General features: G+C 45.5%; 1 protein-coding gene across 11 annotated transcripts in view; it reads right to left on the reverse strand.

The window, feature by feature from the left end:
* Positions 1–19,204, reverse strand: part of CLEC16A (C-type lectin domain containing 16A) — a 265,133-nt gene that overhangs the window by 158,415 nt on the left and 87,514 nt on the right. For all 11 annotated transcript variants that reach the window (XR_013218206.1, XR_013218207.1, XM_077275189.1 and 8 more), the window contains 3 exons: positions 16,231–16,354; positions 4,488–4,588; positions 847–969 (listed from right to left, as the gene is read on the reverse strand). Coding sequence is in view for 9 of the 11 variants with exons in the window: in XM_077275189.1 (XP_077131304.1) it covers positions 847–969; positions 4,488–4,588; positions 16,231–16,354 (348 nt within the window). In the remaining 2 variants the exon portion in view is untranslated. The remainder of the gene's footprint in view (positions 1–846; positions 970–4,487; positions 4,589–16,230; positions 16,355–19,204) is intronic.

Below are 19,204 nucleotides of genomic sequence, written 5' to 3' on the forward strand. Positions count from 1 at the left end.
TCCTCTGATACGCAGCTCACTGTCAATATACATTGTACACAGAAAGCTGTGGTGTGGGCAGAGTTAGCTTTCTGAGCTCTGCTTCATGCTAAATATAAAAACTCAGATTGTGTCACAGCTGCTGCAGTCGGTACACTAAGTGATACATCGCTGGAATCAGGGTCTCTACCTACATTACACTGCGCTCAGATGAGGTAGCAAAAACCTGGTGACAGATTCCCTTTAAAGGCGACATAATACCTGTTCAAGGTATTTAGTGGCTGCTTGATATAGGTGTAAAAAAAACATATATGGCCATAAGATTAATATTCCTGCTCTTTGATCACTTCCATTGGGGCCTATACTTTAAAATGTAAGGATAAATATTAGTGATGAGTGAACGTGCTGGGATAAGGTGTTATCTGAGCATGCTCGGGTGCTGAGTGACTTCCTTGTGCTCGAATAATATGTTTCGAGTCCCCGCAGCTGCATGTCTCATGGATGTTCGACACCTGCAACACATGGAGGGATTGCACATGTGTGATAGGGACGATAACATCATCTTCAAAATGCATACAAATCCCCTTCCCCAGGCAACCACGCTCTGATGCTCACCAAATGTGGAAAACCTAAGTTCAAGGGGTCTCTGACCATTTGAATATGTGGGGGCACACATAACACTGATTCATCCCCATCTTATCCATTGGTGGAAAATGGAGACAAAAGTCTATTTAGCCAACAAAGAGTATAAAAGTGTGAACACGGGCCATGTGAACACTGGATAAAGTCATGGTGATGCCTAGTAAAAATAAATAAATAAATTAAAATAAAACACTTGGCATTAGTGAAATCTAATGTGTGCCTTACCTGGGTGTGCGGCTTGGCTCATTATTCTAATCAATCTCTCCACTAACACGTGGTTGTAGGAATGGCTGTCTTTTGGTGGCTTCAACGACAACTGGATTTTTTCCAATTTCTCTGGATTTATTCCTAGCAACAAAAAGAAACTCCATATTACTACAAAGGGTGTTCTGTTTAACATCGGTCAGCTTTTACGGTGTTAATCTAGTTTGCAAATAGTGTTCTGCGGTTCATTAAAGTACTCGGTGCAATTTATTACATAATGGATTTTTTTTTTTCTCCTGGCAAACATAGCAGCTTTAAAATACAGGACAGAAGTATAATAGCAGGTAACAATAACTCACGATTCTGTCCGAGCAGCGATAACTGAGAAATCGCCTCCCCGGATATAAATACACTATAACTTCTAACAGATGGGCTTCAGGAGAAGTTGGGGTCGAAAGACAACAAATACGGAGCAAATGTAAAATCCAAGCTCTATGTAAAGTGTAACTATCACCTATTTGCTGTTATAACCCTGAATTTTGACAAAATTTTACCTAAAAAAATTTCTACATCTTCAAATTCTATTTGCTTAAAGGGTTTGTTCATTTATCTGATAAAAGTCTTCAATGACTGTAAGTGACAGCATACTCCTGAATCCATACAGTGTGCGGTAATCATGCCTCCAGAGATCACCAGTATCACTAGTGAGAGTGGGCAGCCACATGACCACAAGTTTGCTTTTGCTTATTTCTGGCCACATTCAGACTAGTTGTGTCTGGCTATCTATCTATATAATTGTCTAAGGGGTACTTCCGTCTGTTTGTCTGTAACTAACTTCCGTAACAGAAATCCCGTGTCGCTAAGCGACAGGCTTAGTCCGACCGCGAATTGGCCCCTCCCTACTCCCCTCCAGTCAGTGCCAGTGTGTCGCCCCATCCCGGACCAACTTTTTACTATTGATGCTGCCTATGCAGCATCAATACTAAAAAGATATAATGTTAAAAATAAAAAAAATAAAAAAATTGTGCTATTCTCACCTTCCGCCGTCCACCGATGCGCGCGAGCGGCGTGCCGCCAGCTTCCATTCCCAGAGATGCATTGCGAAATTACCCAGATGACTTCGCGGTCTCACGAAACCGTTAAGTCATCTGGGTAATTTCGCAATGCATCACTGGGAACAGAAGCTGGCGGCAGTATTGCGCGCATCGGCACAGCTTCGCTGGACGCCGGAGGGTGAGTATATAACTATTTTTTTATTTTAATTTTTGTTTTTTTTAACAGGGATATGGTGCTCACACTGCTATATACTACGTGGGCTGTGCTATATACTACGTGGGCTGTGCAATATACTACGTGGCCTGTGCAATATACTGCGTGGGCTGTGCAATATACTGCGTGGGCTGTGCTATATATTACGTGGGCTATGCTATATACTACGTGGGCTATGTTATATACTACGTGGCTGTGCTATATACTACGTGGCTGTGCCATATACTACGTGGCTGTGCCATATACTACGTGGCTGTGCCATATACTACGTGGCTGTGCTATATACTACGTGGCTGTGCTATATACTACGTGGCTGTGCTATATACTACGTGGCTGTGCTATATACTACGTGGCTGTGCTATATACTACGTGGCTGTGCTATATACTACGTGGCTGTGCTAAGCGCGACGTACATACATATATACATATTCTAGAATACACGATGCTTTAGAATCGGGCCACCATCTAGTTCTTCATATAAGTAAAATGAGAGAATCCGTACAAGTCTAGTCAGCATGTGATTCCATGTATGCAAATCACATACTTTCAGTTATGTGACCGCCCGTTATTACTGGCGATACTGGTGAACCCTGAAAGCGTACACAAAGCACGCTGTCAGCATCCAGAACTCTGCAGTCACACAGAGCGACCGCAGACTTATAAGACCGCACAATTTCTTTAAAGGGAACCTGTCACACTGTACATGCATCCGATCTGTGGAGAGTATTGGTATAGAGGAGAAGAATGATGTATCAGTTTGATGGAAAAGATCCAGCATAACTTGTGTTTTATTCATTGTAATCCATGAAGTTTGAATACAGGAGTCCAGTAGGCGGTCCTTCTCAGTGATTGACAGCTGTCTCTGCATGCACAGTCATACATGGGAGACGGTCAATCACTGATTAGGACTGCCCACTGGGCATGACAGAATGCCTTTAACATGTAGAACACCAATTATAAGGAGACTGAAGACGGACCGTAACCTTTCCAGTGAAATTCTTGTTGAAAAATGTTAAACATCTGACATCTCGACTCCGTAATCACCAGGATATCCTTAAAGACCTGACATTACTGCTTTGAGTAACAGGGTCTCACTGAATGTGGTCGTGGCTCTTTGAATGGACACGTTTGGTTTTGGGATCAGTTTCTCCCTCAATTACCACCCATTCGGACTGAATTTGCAGCACTTTGCTTTCCGGCTTACCATACTGAATAGTTTCGTAGGATCACAGTGCACCATTTGCATGTTTACATGACTTTACTGTATGAGCCCTCTAAGGGACGCCCCTTGTAGAAAAATGGTTTAAAACCTTAAAATAATTACAGAAATCCTACAGTCTTTTTTTATTATTATTTGTTTGAAGAGGTCGTCATCAAATAACCAAATAGGTCCAACACCCCCAAATACCAGATCACAAAAACAGTTCACCACCAGAGCCATTTGTAGAGAACTACCCCAACAATCGTAATACAACCTTCAAAGTCTTTGTGTTCAGAGATACCAGAAAAATATGGACATTTTTAGGTATAAATTTACGGTGCCTTTATTTTTTTTTTTTTTTTATAGTTCTGTTTAAAAGCTGCGCCAACTCCTTGGTGACGTTTCTGCTTTTCAGTCTCTATTATTTTCTCATGTTGGTAATCTTATCTATTAACCATGCATTAGTGATACTTCTATTACCTGATAATATAGATTATCATATATAATATACCTGTGTGGACCTTAGTATTTTTATGTGATGACTAGTGATGAGTGAGTATACTCGTTGCTCGGGTTTTCCAGAGCACAATCGGGTGATCTCCGAGTATTTTTTAGTGTTCGGAGATTTAGTTTTCATCACCTCAGCTGAATGATTTACAGCTACTAGCCAGCCTGAGTGCATGTGGGGGTTGCCTGGTTGTTTGGGAATCCCCACATGTACTTATGCTGGCTAACAGATGTAAATTATTCAGCTGAGGTGATGAAAACTAAATCTACGAGCACTAAAAAATACTCGGAGACCACCCAAGTGTGCTGGGGAAATCTCGAGTAACGAGTACACTCGCTCATCACTAGTGTACACACATTTTAATCGAGTGTTTTATTCATTACTCAAAGTAGCCATAGCTTCGCATAACTTTTTGAGTCTTTGCAGGATGATGTATAAGGATAATTTGCGCAAGTGATGTAAATGGAAGCAGAGCATTGGTTATTATCTTTTGGTTATCGTTATGTGTTTTTAGAATGGAAAAAAAAAAAGTTCTGCATGTGATTTCTTCTGTTTTATAACCTGACACATAATGGAACAGACAACCCCATAGTAATCAATGGGCTCTGTCTGCTTCAGTCAGGGAGTCGAACAGAAATGTGAAGATAGTCTGGGATCCACTATCATTTTAGTAACGTCACTTACCGTTATTATGGGACTTGGCATAAAGCAGACACAAGACAAATAGAGTATAGTAATCGTCATCGGTGCACTCCAGCGTACTGTATACCAGGTCCAGGAAAGGCCTATGGAAGACACAAGGTTTACAAATTCTAAGGAACAAGATGTGGAATGCAGGACATAAAAAGAACTGCATTTTATACTAACAGCGAGAGTATGGAACTATAAAATAAATGGTGCGCACGGCTAAGTATGACCTTACATCACACAAATTACAAAAAGGAATATGGGCCGATCTAAACATTTGGGCACCCTTGGAGATCTGAGTGCTCAGATAACTTTGACCAAGGTTTCAGACCTTAATTAGCCTGCTAGCGTTACCGTATTATGGCTTGTTCACCATCGTTGTTGCAAATTTCCAAACTTTATAAAAACTCAGCCTCCTCTAACCTTGTGCCAAAAATCAGCAGCCAAGGGTTCTTCTAAGCAGCTGCCTAGCACTCTGAAAATGAAACTGGTGGAGGCCCACAAAACAGGAGAAGGCTATAATAAGATAGCAAAGAGTTTTAGGGTATGTGCACACGTCAGGATTTCTTGCAGAAATTTCCTGAAGAAAAACGGAAATTTTCTGCAAGAAATCCGCATATTTTTTTTTTGCGTTTTTTTTTGCGTTTTTTTAGCTATTTGCAAGCGAAATTAGCTTGCAGAATGCTAAAGTTTTCCAAGCAATCTGTAGCATCGCTTGGAAAACTGACAGGTTGGTCACACTTGTCAAACATGCAGCATCTATAGTAAAAGATAGAATGTTTAAAAATAATAAAAAAATTAAAAAAAATGGTTATACTCACCTGCAGACAGCGGATCTCCTCAGCGGCGTCCGTTCCTATAGATGGTGTGTGTATGCAGGACCTTCCATGACGTCGCGGTCACGTGACCGGTCACATGAGCGGTCTGGCGACCAATCATCCCCGCAATTCCGCATTTTTAATGAACATGTTGCTTTTTTTTTTCCGCGATGCGATTTTTTCGCGGAAAAAAATGCATCATTTGCACAAAAAATGCGGAATACACTGTAAATAATAGGAGGCATATGTTAGCGTTTTTATAGCAAAAAAAACGCGAAAAATACGGAACGTGTGCACATGGCCTTAAAGTTGCCGTTACCTCAAGTGGAATTGTAATTAAAGGTACCGTCACACTAGGCGATATCGCCAGCAATCCGTGACGTTGCAGCGACCTGGATGGCGATATCGCTGTATTTGACACGCAGCAGCGATCTGGATCCCGCTGTGAAATTGCTGGTCGCTGCTAGAAGGTCTGCACATTATTTGGTCGCTAGGTCGCCGTGTATCGCCGTGTTTGACAGCAAAAGCGACGATACCAGCGATATTTTACACTGGTAACCAGGGTAAACATCGGGTTACTAAGCGCAGGGCCGCGCTTAGTAACCCGATGTTTACCCTGGTTACCAGCGTAAAAGTTAAAAAAACAAACAGTACATACTCACCTGCGCGTCCCCCAGCCTCTGCTTCCTGACACTAAAGCGCCGGCCCTAAACTGAAAGTGAAAGCAACAGCGGTGACGTCACCGCTGTGCTGTTAGGGCCGGAGCTCAGTCAGCGTCAGGATGCAGAGGCTGGGGGACGCGCAGGTGAGTATGTACTGTTTGTTTTTTTAACTTTTACGCTGGTAACCAGGGTAAACATCGGGTTACTAAGCGCAGCCCTGCGCTTAGCAACCCGATGTTTACCCTGGTTACCCGGGGACCTCGGCATCGCTGGTCGCTGGAGAGCGGTCTGTGTGACAGCTCTCCAGCGACCACACAGCGACGCTGCAGCGATCGGCATTGCTGTCGCTATCGCTGCAGCGTCGCTTAGTGTGACGGTACCTTAAGAAATGGCAGATAACAGGAACAGTGGAGGTCAAGATAAGGACTGGAAGACCAAGTCAGTGCAGAGATGAACAATGTATAACAATCTGGGCCTGGCCATGTAGAGGTGCTCTAGCTGCTGTCTGTAGCAATCCCACAGGAGGGAGGATTAGTGGACATTATTAACTGATCCTCCTGGAAGGGGTTATGCAATGTTTACAACGTTACTCATTTGTTTGGCCGAACATGAAACCGTTGTGCAATTCTTACAAGGGAAATGAATGGGAAAACCGGTGTCCTGCAACTGTTACACAGGTTTTTCCTTGTTCCTTGTGTGTACTGGAGCAGGAAATTGTTGCATGACCAGAGCTGTGGTCTGCAACTGGAGGTCAAGCACATGACACATGGAACTGTTCAGTCATCAGTAGCTCTGAGTATCCCAAAAAAACAATATAATGGTATAAAAAGCAGAATTATAAGCCCCAGACTTTACAGTACCATGCATGTGCTGTTAAAGGGAACTTGCCATCTGATCTCCAGAATTGATCCACAGTATGTGGGAAAATACTCAGTAAGGGTACTGTCACACAGTGCCATTTTGATCGCTACGACGGTACGATTCGTGACGTTCTAGCGATATCGTTACGATATCGCAGTGTCTGACACGCAGCAGCGATCAGGGACCCTGCTGAGAATCGTACGTCGTCGCAGATCGTTTGGAACTTTCTTTCGTCGCTTGATCACCCGCTGACATCGCTGGATCGTTGTGTGTGACAGCGATCCAGCGATGTGTTCGCTTGTAACCAGGGTAAACATCGGGTAACTAAGCGTGGCCCTGCGCTTAGTAACCCGATGTTTACCCTGGTTACCCGGGGACTTCGGCATCGCTCCAGCGCCGTGATTGCAACGTGTGACCGCAGTCTACGACGCTGGAGCGATAATCATACGACGCTGCGACGTCACGGATCGTGCCGTCGTAGCGATCAAAATGGCACTGTGTGACAGTACCCTAACACACTGATGGAAATCCCAGCTATTTGTATGCTTAAAAGTTCTAATCAGTGATTAACAACTACTTATTCATGCACAGGCATATAAAAAAAAGTGTCAATCTCTGAATTGGGCCGCCCACTGGACTCCTAGGCATATGAAGAGGGGAGATTTCAGACTACAAGACAATTTACTGGCAAGGTCCAGTTTATTTTAAGGTTAATAATCTCATTAGGTATTTTGCGTGTAAATACATTTCAATCTCGATACCTAGAACAAGACGTTTTCTCATTTATCTATTAGGGTCTGTGCACATCATGACAATTTTTCACATTTTTGTTGCATTTATTTCTGCACACAAAGCCTAAAGAGGTTCCTGATGCCAGCACAGTGAATGGGAATCTGACGTCTCATGCACACGGTGCTTATTTGTGACTTGCAGATTTGGTGCAGAATTAACTGAAGTGCGTTACTGTAGATTTCACCCATACAAATGAACAAGGAAAAATCTAAAACAAAAACACGGGTATTACATACCTGGTAATGTGTTTTTTCATGAGACATGACGGCACCACGAGAGAGGGGATCCGCCCATCAAGGACAGGAAACCTTCAAGATAAAAAGGGCGGCTCCTCTCTCCACATCAGTTGTTTACAGAGTACGAGAGGAACTCCGCTGGTTAGTGTACACATAAATAATACATCCTATACGGTTCAATTCACCGATACCCCAGGGAGTGTATAATACAAATAATGCTAATAATGCACCCAACTAATGACGTGATCAAAAGGGTGGGAATATAAGGGTGCCGTCATGTCTCATGAAAAAACACATTACCAGGTATGTAATACCCGTGTTTTTCCATCATACATGACGGCACCACGAGAGAGTTACAGAGACTGTATTCTCTTTAGGGAGGGATCACTGCTTGTAACACTCTTCTCCCAAATGTGAGATCAGAGGTAGCAGATAGATCTAGCCTATAATGTTTAAAAAATGTAGACGGAGAGGACCAAGTGGCCGCCTTACAGATTTGGTCGATGGTAGCATCTGCTCTCCCCGCCCACGATGTCGCCATGGCCCTCGTGGAGTGGGCTTTCAGACCCTGTGGAATAACCCTGCCTGCACTACTATACGCTAGAATAATGGCCTCTCTCACCCATCTAGCTATAGTCTGTTTTGAGGCTTTAAGGCCCTTCCTTGACCCCTGGAACGAAACAAATAAAGCCCTCTGCTTCCTCCAGGATTTTGTCACCTCTAGATACGGTAGGATACATCTCCTAACGTCTAGGCAATGGAGTCTCTCCTCTTTTTTGTTACTGGGATTGGGACAGAAAGAGGGTAGGGTTATGTCCTGAGCCCTATGAAATCTCGATACCACTTTGGGGAGATATGCCGGATCTAATTTTAATACGACACTATCGTCCATGATTTGTGTGTAAGGGGGGTCAGCTGACAATGCGTGTAAATCCCCCACCCTACGGGCTGATGTAAGTGCCACTAACAAAGCTGTTTTTAATGTTAGTATTTTATCTGAGGTTGCATTTAACGGCTCAAAGGGGCTTTCTGTCAAAGCTGTTAACACTAGATTTAGATCCCATGGTGGAGGAGTAGGGGATGGAACAGAGTCAGCTCTACTACAGGCTCGGACAAACCTCACCACCCACCTATTACTTGCCAGGTCACAGTTGAATAGGGCTGCTAAGGCTGAAATGTGTACTTTGAGGGTACTAACAGCTAACCCCAGATCTAAGCCCTTTTGCAAGAACTCCAGTATTGCCACTATCGGGACCTCCCCTTCCCGTATTGGCCCTGAGCTGGACAGGAATTTCTTCCATATCCTCCCATAGATCTTGGTCGTTACTGGTTTTCTGCTGCTGAGCAAGGTGGATATTAACCCAGCTGAGAACCCTTCTTTCTCTAGTAACGACCGCTCAAATGCCAGGCTGTCAAATGAAGCCCGGAGTTCTGCGGGTGGTTGAAGGGACCCTGCGTTAGAAGGTCCTGGTCTTCCGGGAGAACCCACGGGTCCGTCACTGACATCACTCTCAGCCAGTAAAACCATGGCCTTTTCGGCCAGAAGGGCGCTATCACAATCACTCTGGCTTTGTCTTCCCTGATCTTCCTCAGAACCGCTGGGATTAGACATATCGGTGGGAAGGCATACAGGAGTCCTGACGTCCATTCTATGCTGAAGGCGTCTACTGCCAACGGCATGTCTGCTGGGTTCAGGGAGCAGAACTTTTGGACTTTCTTGTTGACTTTTGAGGCAAAGAGGTCTACATTGGGTTTTCCCCACATGTGCACTATCCGTTGAAAAACTGACTTTTTTAGTGACCATTCTCCTTGCCTCAAGTGGTTCCTGCTTAAAAAGTCTGCCTTTATGTTGTCCACACCTCGGATATGCAGGGCCGATAATGACAGGAAGTGTCTTTCGGCTAGAGACATGAGTCTTGTGGTTACGTGCATCAGAGCCCGAGAGCGGGTGCCTCCCTGGTGGTTCACGTATGCGACCGCTGTTCGGTTGTCCGATAGGACTCTCACATGATGCCCTGCCAAGTGAGGAAGTAACCTCTCTAGCGCCTTTTCTATTGCTAGGAGCTCCCACTCGTTTGAGGATAGATCTTTCTCCTCTTGAGCCCAGGGGTCTTGGACCCCACCCCCATGGACTGGCGTCTGTTGTGATTACCTTGGAGGCTGTGAATGTCCAGGGAACTCCTCTCGGGGATGACTCTATCTGTAACCACCATCTGAGAGATTGGAGAACAGAGAGTGGGAGAGTGAGCTTCTGCTCTAACTGCCCCTGAAGTTCCCGGCCGTTCTGCAGCACACACCATTGCAGTTCTCTTGCATGGAACTGGGCCCATTTTACTGCCGGTATGCAGGAGGTTAGGGACCCTAACACCAACATGGCCCTTCTTAAAGTCATTTCCGTTTTTTTTAATGTGGCCATAATCATCTGTTTGATTTTTCCTTCTTTTTCTTCTGGGAGGCGACACTCCTGTGCCACGGAGTCTACCTTTATCCCCAGGAAATTCTGGATCATTGCCGGTTCTAGTTTGGACTTTTTGAGATTTAGTTGCCATCCCAGTGTCTGAAGAGTGTCCATCACTATCCTGACCTGCTCCTGACAGTGAGAAAAGTTCTTCCCCACTATCAGGAAGTCGTCCAAGTAGGGAATTATTAGAGTGTCTTTTTCCCTGAGATGTGCTGTGACCTCTGCAATCAGCTTCGTAAATACGTGTGGGGCTGTGGCTATCCCAAAGGGCAGAGCCCTGTACTGGAAGTGACGTAACTGGGACCCCATCTGGACTGCCACTCTGAGAAACCGACGATCTTGTTGTCTGATTGGGACGTGATAATAAGCGTCCTTGAGGTCGAGGACGGACATGTAACACTGGGGATAGAGAAGTTTCACCGTTGATTTTATGGTCTCCATCTTGAACGATGGTATTACAAGAAATTTGTTGAGGCCTTTTAAATTTATTATTGTCCTCCAGGAGTTGTCTGTTTTTTTATGAGAAAAAGAGGGGAATAAAATCCTTCCCTCCTTTCCTCTATAGGAACTTCTTCCAAGACGTGCTTGTCTAGGAGTGATGTTACTTCTCCTTCCAGACTGTCTTGTTTCTCCTGAGAGGACTGTACCGGGGTCTGCATATACCTTCTTGGAGGCCAGTGGTGAAATTTTAGTTTTAGGCCTGATCCTACGATCTGCCGGATCCATATGCTGGATGAGATCCTCTCCCAGGCTGGAAGGAAGTGAGAGAGCCTCCCTCCCACCTGAGAAGGACCGTCACTGGGAGGGTTTTTTGTTGTCTCTGGGGGACTTGCCAAAATAGAAGCCCTTTCCTCCCCTGGGTCGCTTGGCCAGGTTGCTCCTGTCTCGGTCTCTGTACTGCTGCCTCCGGAATTTTTGACCTCTCCGAAAGGAGCGACGAAAGGGCTGAAATGGCTGTTTTGGAAAGTTCTTCTTTTCATCCCCGGCTTTCTCCAAAACCTCGTCTAATGCCGGTCCGAAAAGGAAGTTCCTGTCACAAGGCAAAGAGCAGAGCTTCATCTTCGCCTGAGTATCTCCCGGCCAGCATTTAAGCCATACGGCACGGCGTCCTGTGTTGGCTAACGCTGCTGATTTTGCTGCCAGCCTAGCCGAGTCCGCTGATGCTTCAGCTAGAAACACCGCCGCTGCTTTCATAGTTGGTATTGCCTCCAGGATAGTTTCCCTGGGAACTTTTTGCTCTACCTGTTCCTCCAGGTTGTCTATCCAGATTTTAAGGGATCTGGCTACACAAGTGGCCGCGATAGCTGGCCTTAGTGCTCCTGCTGAGGCTTCCCAAGCTGTCTTCAGGGAGCTGTCCACCTTCCTATCCAGAGGTTCTTTTAGAGAACCTAGGTCCTCGATTGGCAGGGAGGATTTCCTGGCAACCTTTGAGACCGCCACATCAAACTTTGGAGCTCTGTCCCAAGATGAGGACGCCTCCTCTTCAAAAGGGTACTTTCTTTTTAGGGAGGTGGTTAACTGGGACCTTTTTTCTGGCTTTTGCCATTCCCTTTTAATTAGTTCTTGTAGCTGTTCATTAACAGGGAATGACCTCCGCTTTTTCTTTTGTAGGCCACTGAACATGAGTTCCTGGGCTGTCTTTTTGGCCTTCTCATCTACCAGCCCCATGGTAGAGCGAACAGCTTTAATAAGCCTATCCGTAGCCTCTGCTGGAAAGATGTCTTCCTCCTCTGAGCTACTATCAGAGCAGCGGGCTGTATCTGAATCCTGCTCTGACCCCGAGGAATCTCTTTGGGATCCTACTGAAGGGCTGGATCTGTCCCTAGATCTGGCATCTGTGTCAGCTGTCTGTAATGCATTTACAGACCTAGAGACTTCGAATCAGGGACCTTAGGCTGTCCGTAAAGGAGGGTGTTTCCTCCGCCACAGTCTGGTTGATACACTCCTGACACAGTCTTTTACCCCAAGATGTCTTTAAGGGCTTTTTACATAAGGGGCACTCCTTATTTTTAGTTTTTCCCCTACACTTTTTGGGGACCTCCTATACTCCACCCCGCAATGTATGTAAGAAAAGAGGGGAGAGACGGAGATAAGAGAAGAGAAAAGAACAGACATTAGCGTGCTGGACTTTCTCGCAGTTCACTCACCACTCGGACGCTTTCAAAGTACGGGTACCGGATCCGGAGGCTGATTGGTTTTCTCCGTGTCTCCCAATGAGACTAGGGACCCCTCCTTGGCATAGCGATCCGTCCGTATGCTGTCCGAGCGGCTTTTGCTGCTGCCACGGCGGTTCTGGCTCTTTTCGCTTGAGCGAGACCGCCTCTCCTGCATCTCTTGCTGTGGCATCAAATGCTCTGGTGAAAGGCTCTCCATCATACACACCACCACGTAACAAGAGTAGTCACCTTCAACCTAGCCTGGTTTTAGTGACACAGGGCAGCACTTCTGGCTCGTTTAAATAGTTTTACTTTTTTTTTTTTTTTAATGAATCACCTGGTTGATCCTGCCATTACTGGCTGCTTCACTAGTCAGGTGCATATGTGCACCTGTCATGAATTAATTACCTGGCTGATCGTGCCTGCACCACTTCCGGTGCTTATAGATGCCATCCGTTTTCAGCGCAACACCTGCGCTGTGTAAATTTACCAGAGCGCGCACCCGGTGCCACTGCCGGTGCGCGCTATTAGAGCCTTTACCTGGCTGATCCTGCCGGCCACCCAGCGCGACGCTTGCGCCGCAAAGTGATACCTGAGCGCGCACCCGGCAACCACTTCCGGTGCGCGCTCACCATTTACCTGGATGATCCTGTCACCTAATGGCACCTGCGCGCGCACCCGGACTTACTTCTGCTGTATTATGCTTCAGGCGCACATCCGGTTACCACTTCCGGTGCGCGCCGCCTCTTTCGGTCCCCCTGCTGCTTAGCACATCCATAAGGTTCCGAGTGCTGCCCGGGTACCGCATACCTGCCATTTCCGGGTACCTGACGCCGGCTGAGCAGGAGCTCGCAGCGCCGGAAAATTGTCCACGCCACGGACCCCAGCAGATGCGCAGCACTCACCCCCATGCTTCTCAGCGGACACCGCTCCTTTGTACAGGTATCGACCAGGGGGAAGGGGGTAGACCTGCTTCTTCACGCTCGACAGGGAGGGCCCCAAAACCCACCGAGGAGCTTACCTAGCCCGGGCACCGATGTGCCTCACGGGCTGCATGGCCACCAGTAGTCAACAGGGGGGGCACCATAAAGTGACCCCCGTGGACGGCAGGATTTTTACCTTGACAGGGGGGAAGCGTACCTGCGGCCCCCGTGGAGGATCTTCACCCGGGCGTTCGCCTCGTGGGCTGTGGCCATGCTTCGCTCAGGGGGGGCATGGTATACATTGACCCCCGAGGCGACTACGGGTACCTGGTGACGGGTGCAGCAGACCAGCACCTGCCCAAATCCACCCGACCCAGGCCCCGGCATCCTCTTCAATCTTCATCAGATGTCTTCCATCTTGAGGGTTCCCCGTCAAGGACAGGAAACCAACTGATGTGGAGAGAGGAGCCGCCCCTTTTATCTTGAAGGTTTCCTGTCCTTGATGGGCAGATCCCCTCTCTCGTGGTGCAGTCATGTATGATGGAAAAAAGCATGTAAAAAAGGCACTTATTTTTTAGATGCAGAAAAGGTGTAGTAATTTCTGCACCAAATACTTAAAGAAGCACTCTTCCTCCCATTAAAGTTTTTATCCCCTTAATATATTGCAATCATCATATTATATAGCACTGTGTACTTAAAAATTGCTCATTTTGCCTTTCTACTCAGCTAATACCTCTCTTTTCCATTAGGTCTATGACATCACATGATTAATAACTGACTAGCTGAATCCTTCTAAGCTCTAGGTAGAAACAGGTCAATTTTCACTGTACGGCTCATCAGTCACTACAAAAGTCCCAGGCAGAGGGGAGGAGGAGTAGCTGAGACAGGAGTTGAAGAGGGGAACAATTTCATTTTTCTACGTAGCGAGAAAAGAGAAAAAATTACTGGGTAGAAAGGCAAAATGAGCAATTGTAAGTACACAGTGCTGTATAATAGGATGACTGCAATATATTAAGAGGATAAAAACGTTGATGAAGTGATGCTTTAACGTGTGCACATTCCCTTGTACTGTAATTCTATTACTACAATCACTCCTTTATACTTGTGCATATACATCTGCAAAGTAGATCTTTGCTAAAAAAATTTGTGCATGTGCTATAATTGGTGGCATGCTATTATACCCAATTCTAGGTCACCGTGCGTTGCACGTTTCTTTCCCCTTTTCTCCTGGCCACTCTCTCCACATCCCTCGCCGAGTTTAAGATTACAGATTAAATCAGTTCCTCTTTCTATTAAACATGTGTATGTATTTATGGCTTTGAAGCGCTCTTCTTTTCACCCATGAGGAAGCCACATTGTGGCGATACGTGTGGGGCTTTCCACACACCCCTTACCTTTGGGCGCACCTCTCCTTGGCATCACATATATTATATCACATTTTGTGGCATATTATACTGTAAACAATCCATTCGGGCATATATTATTATATCGGGTTGCTGTTTATTTAGGGTTTACTTATTTTTTTGCTGTATATGTGCACATTTTAGTAGAGCTTTGGACACATTTTTACTTTGTAAGGATCACTCATTTATACTCTAGACCCAGATAACTTATCACAGTGACTGGTTTCATGGTTTACATAGATTGTAAACTTGCGAGCAGGGCCCTCATTCCTCTTGGTATCTGTTTTATGTGGTTATTGTTATTCTGTAATGTCTTTTATTGTCTGTACAAGTCCCCTCTAAAATGTAAAGTGCTGCGGAATAGGTTGGCGCTATAGAAATAAAATTATTGTTATTTCTTACAATATATGTGCCGTTTATGCACTTTTTATATGTTTTATACTTATTTACTTGTCCAATAAAGATGTGAACAATTTCTAAGCCTGGTTTAGTGCATATGATCTACTTTATATAGCTCATTTTCTTCTTCTAAATCATACGGAATCTTTTTTTTTTTAAATAGAATTATAAATTAATCGACATGGTTCATCCTGCTTTAAAGCATGACACCATTAGACTGAATAGGGTCTTCATAGTAAACTTTTCCTGTAATAATGAATCTGTCAGTAGGATCAGCCCTCCTAAGTCGTCTATATGGGTGCGTAGGTGACAAACTTGAATGGAATGATACCTTGATAACTGCAATCTGATGTCTAATTCCCAAATTCATGTTTTTATTTTATATGTAAATGAGCTGTTAAGATCTATGGGCCGGACATAGATCTCTGAGAATCTGCCTCCAGAGATTATTTTAAATGAAAGGAGGTACCAGAGTGAGACATGTAGATCAGGAGAGCAGACTGTCAGTCATTACAAGTCTCACTCTGGTAACGCCCCCTTTTATTTAAAATAAGCTCTGGAGGAACATTCTCTATGTCCGGCCAATAGATCTGAACATTTACATATTAAGAAAAACCTTGGTTTCTCTGGAATAAGACATCGGATTGCAGATAAGTTATTTTATTCGGCTCCATATGACCTACATGCCCTTATTGACGGCTTAGGAGGGGTCACCTTACTGACAGATTCCCTTTAAATACCGTTACAATCATTTATTAAGCACACTATAAATGCACGGCTCTTAACGAGGAAACAAAAAAGCAAAAAGTGGAGATTGCACATAAATGTAGACCTGTGTTAGCATTGCTTGTTTTAAGCTGGAGAAAAGAAAACGAAAAAGGAAAAAAAATGTATATTTGCCGAGGTCATGGTGTAATGGCCAACTTCTGTATCAGCTTGCCACGGCCAGCCTATAAAAGGGGCCTTACAAATTATGGATGCTACTATAGCTGCAGCTTGTGTGCCGACACTAGTTCACCGTTTTCTTACCTGCTCTCCCCGGCCTGCGCCCCAGCGGCAGCGGCACTCTTCTCCTCATCGGTCGTGTTCTCCTCCTTTACAGGCATGGGCTTTTCTGCAGCTTTTGATCTTTCCATGATCACCATTTCGATTTCTAGAAAATACAAAAAGGCACAAACGACTTTATTAACTGTACTGTCTATGCCATTTTCTTTTACTACTACTGTGAATTAATCTTATAATTTTAGGAAGAAATTTGGCCCAAAAACAATCTTTAAAGTGAGCCATAAATTTGGTAAATACTGGCTATATAGTCAGTGACTGACGTAGTATTTCTGGCTTACAAAGTACCGGTACTTTTGACTAGCCTGACGGGCGAGGAAGCCCTGCTCGTCCTGCCACGGCTCTGCCTATTTAGGCAGAGGTGAGTCAAACTGGTGAAAAAAAATCCTAAAGTCACTATTTTTGCGCAACTCCCCGTTGCGTAGAAGCTAGTTTTGCATATTTTGAAGACGTTTACACCAGCTTTGATGAATCTGCCCCATTGCCTTTTCATGTTGTTTTCGCTTCCTTTCAATTAATATTTGGCCTGCATGAAAACAAATTTGGTGGCGACATGGAAATAGTTAATGAGCTGATGGTGATGGATCCATTCTCTGCATCTATAGTTAATATTTTCATTTCACAACTGTGTACTGTGAATGGGATGTGATCGGATCCTAAACAACTTTATAATAGATTGTGCTCAGTACATAGCCAGTGTAAGAGACGCAGCTTCAGGTGTAATATGGTTTGTAGTCATAAAACATTATGACTAAGAAACGTGCCATGTACTACAGGGATCACCATAACAATACACCAAAGTTTATTGCAACACAATAGAGCCAAAAAACAATCTATATATATAAAGCTGAGTGTATGTATGTATGTATGTATGTATGTATGTATGTATGTGTGTGTATATCAAGCCACGTCCACTCCACATAGCCACACTCACTCCACATGCAAAGCCCTGTCCACATGGCCCACGTTGTTAGCGCACACTTTGAAAGCCACACTGCAAAACTCACCGTCTGCGAAGTCCCAGCTGCTGCAAGCTACAATCAGGGCCGCCGCTTTCAGAGTATCAGTGTGCAGCAGGCCCAGGCCACATCAAGCTCTGTCGTGTCTAGAATGACGTTGCTTCTGTGAGGCATGACGTCAAGGGAAAGGGAGGAGCCTCATGGATTACACCACTGTGCTCATAACAGGAAGTTGCTGTGCACGTGTGAGGGGAAAATGAGAGAAGCGAGGGGAAGAAAGTTGGTCGCGTGGGCAAATAGTGGAGTGCGAGGGGCAGGTAGTGGAGCACATGCACGAAAAGCAAATAGTGGCGTGCCTGCGCGAGAGGCAAATAGTGGAGCACGTGTGCGAGAGCATGCGCGAGGGGCAAATAGTGGAGAGCGTGCGCGAGGGGCAAATACTGAAGAGCGTGCGCGAGGGGCAAATAGTGGAGAGCGTGCGCGAGGGGCAAATAGTGGAGAGCGTGCGCGAGGGGCAAATAGTGGAGAGCGTGCGCGAGGGGCATATAGTGGAGAGCGTGCGCGAGGGGCATATAGTGGAGAGCGTGCGCGAGGGGCATATAGTGGAGAGCGTGCGCGAGGGGCAAATAGTGGAGAGCGAGCGCGAGGGGCATATAGTGGAGAGCGAGCGCGAGGGGCAAATAGTGGAGAGCGTGCGCGAGGGGCAAATAGTGGAGAGCGTGCGCGAGGGGCAAATAGTGGAGAGCGTGCGCGAGGGGCAAATAGTGGAGAGCGTGCGCGAGGGGCAAATAGTGGAGAGCGTGCGCGAGGGGCAAATGAGAGAAGTGAGGTGCTGCTGCAGTATGATGCTGTGTATAAGACCACTTTCACAAGTCTGGCTGGCTGTGTGAAAGGGTTATTCTAGCTCCGAGAAATGATAGTATCAACAAGATCAATCTTCAAATTTTAAGTCTCCTTCCAGGTATGTGCACGACCTACAAGTCAGTGTATACAGTAACAGACCCTGATCAAGAGTTACTGTATCCAATAGAGTTCCTCAACTCCTTGGAAGCAAAAAGACTTCCTCCGCATAAACTCTTTCTAAAACCTGGAACACCTATTCTGCTGTTGAGAAATTTAGATCCACCATAGTTATGTAATGGAACAAGACTCTTGATTAAGAACCTCTTTACACATGTAAATGAAGCAACCATTTTGACAGGATGTGCCAAAGGAGAAGACATTTTCATTCCAAGAATTCCACTCATTCCATCTGATTTGCCTTTTGATTTTAAAGAGAACCTGTCACCCCCAAAATCGAAGATGAGCTAAGCCCACCAGCATCAGGGGCTTATCTACAGCATTCTGTAATGCTGTAGATAAGCCCCCAATGTATCCTGAAAGATGTGAAAAAGAGGTTAGATTATACTCACCTGGGTGGGCGGTCCGATCCGATGGGCGTCGCGGTCCGGGGCCTCCCATCTTCATGGGATGACGTCCTCTTCTGGTCTTCACGCTGCGGCTCCGGCTCCGGCGTACTGTCTGCCCTGTTGAGGGCAGAGCAAAAGTACTGCAGTGCGCAGGTGCTGGGCCTCTCTGACCTTTCAAAGCGCCTGCGCACTGCAGTACTTTGCTCTGCCCTCAACAGGGCAGACAAGTACGCCTGCGCCAGAGCCACAGCGTTAATTCAAGAAGCGGACGTCATCGTAAGAAGATGGGAGGCCCTGGACCGCGACGCCCATCGGACCTGGACAGCCCCTGGGTGAGTATAGTATAACCTCTTTTTCTCATCTTTCAGGATACATCGGGGGGCTTATCAACAGCATTACAGAATGCTGTAGATAAGCCCCTGATGCTTATCACTCTGAACTGTGACACCAGTTTCAGTGTTATTCCTGTGATGCCATGTTTCAGATTTACACCTATATACACGCTTTATTATAGCTTAGAATCGAAACATGGCACCACTGGAATAAAACTTCTTGCTGAAACTGAAAATTCTA

The sequence above is a fragment of the Ranitomeya variabilis genome, chromosome 7 (assembly GCF_051348905.1).
Source record: "Ranitomeya variabilis isolate aRanVar5 chromosome 7, aRanVar5.hap1, whole genome shotgun sequence".
NCBI lineage: Eukaryota > Metazoa > Chordata > Amphibia > Anura > Dendrobatidae > Ranitomeya > Ranitomeya variabilis.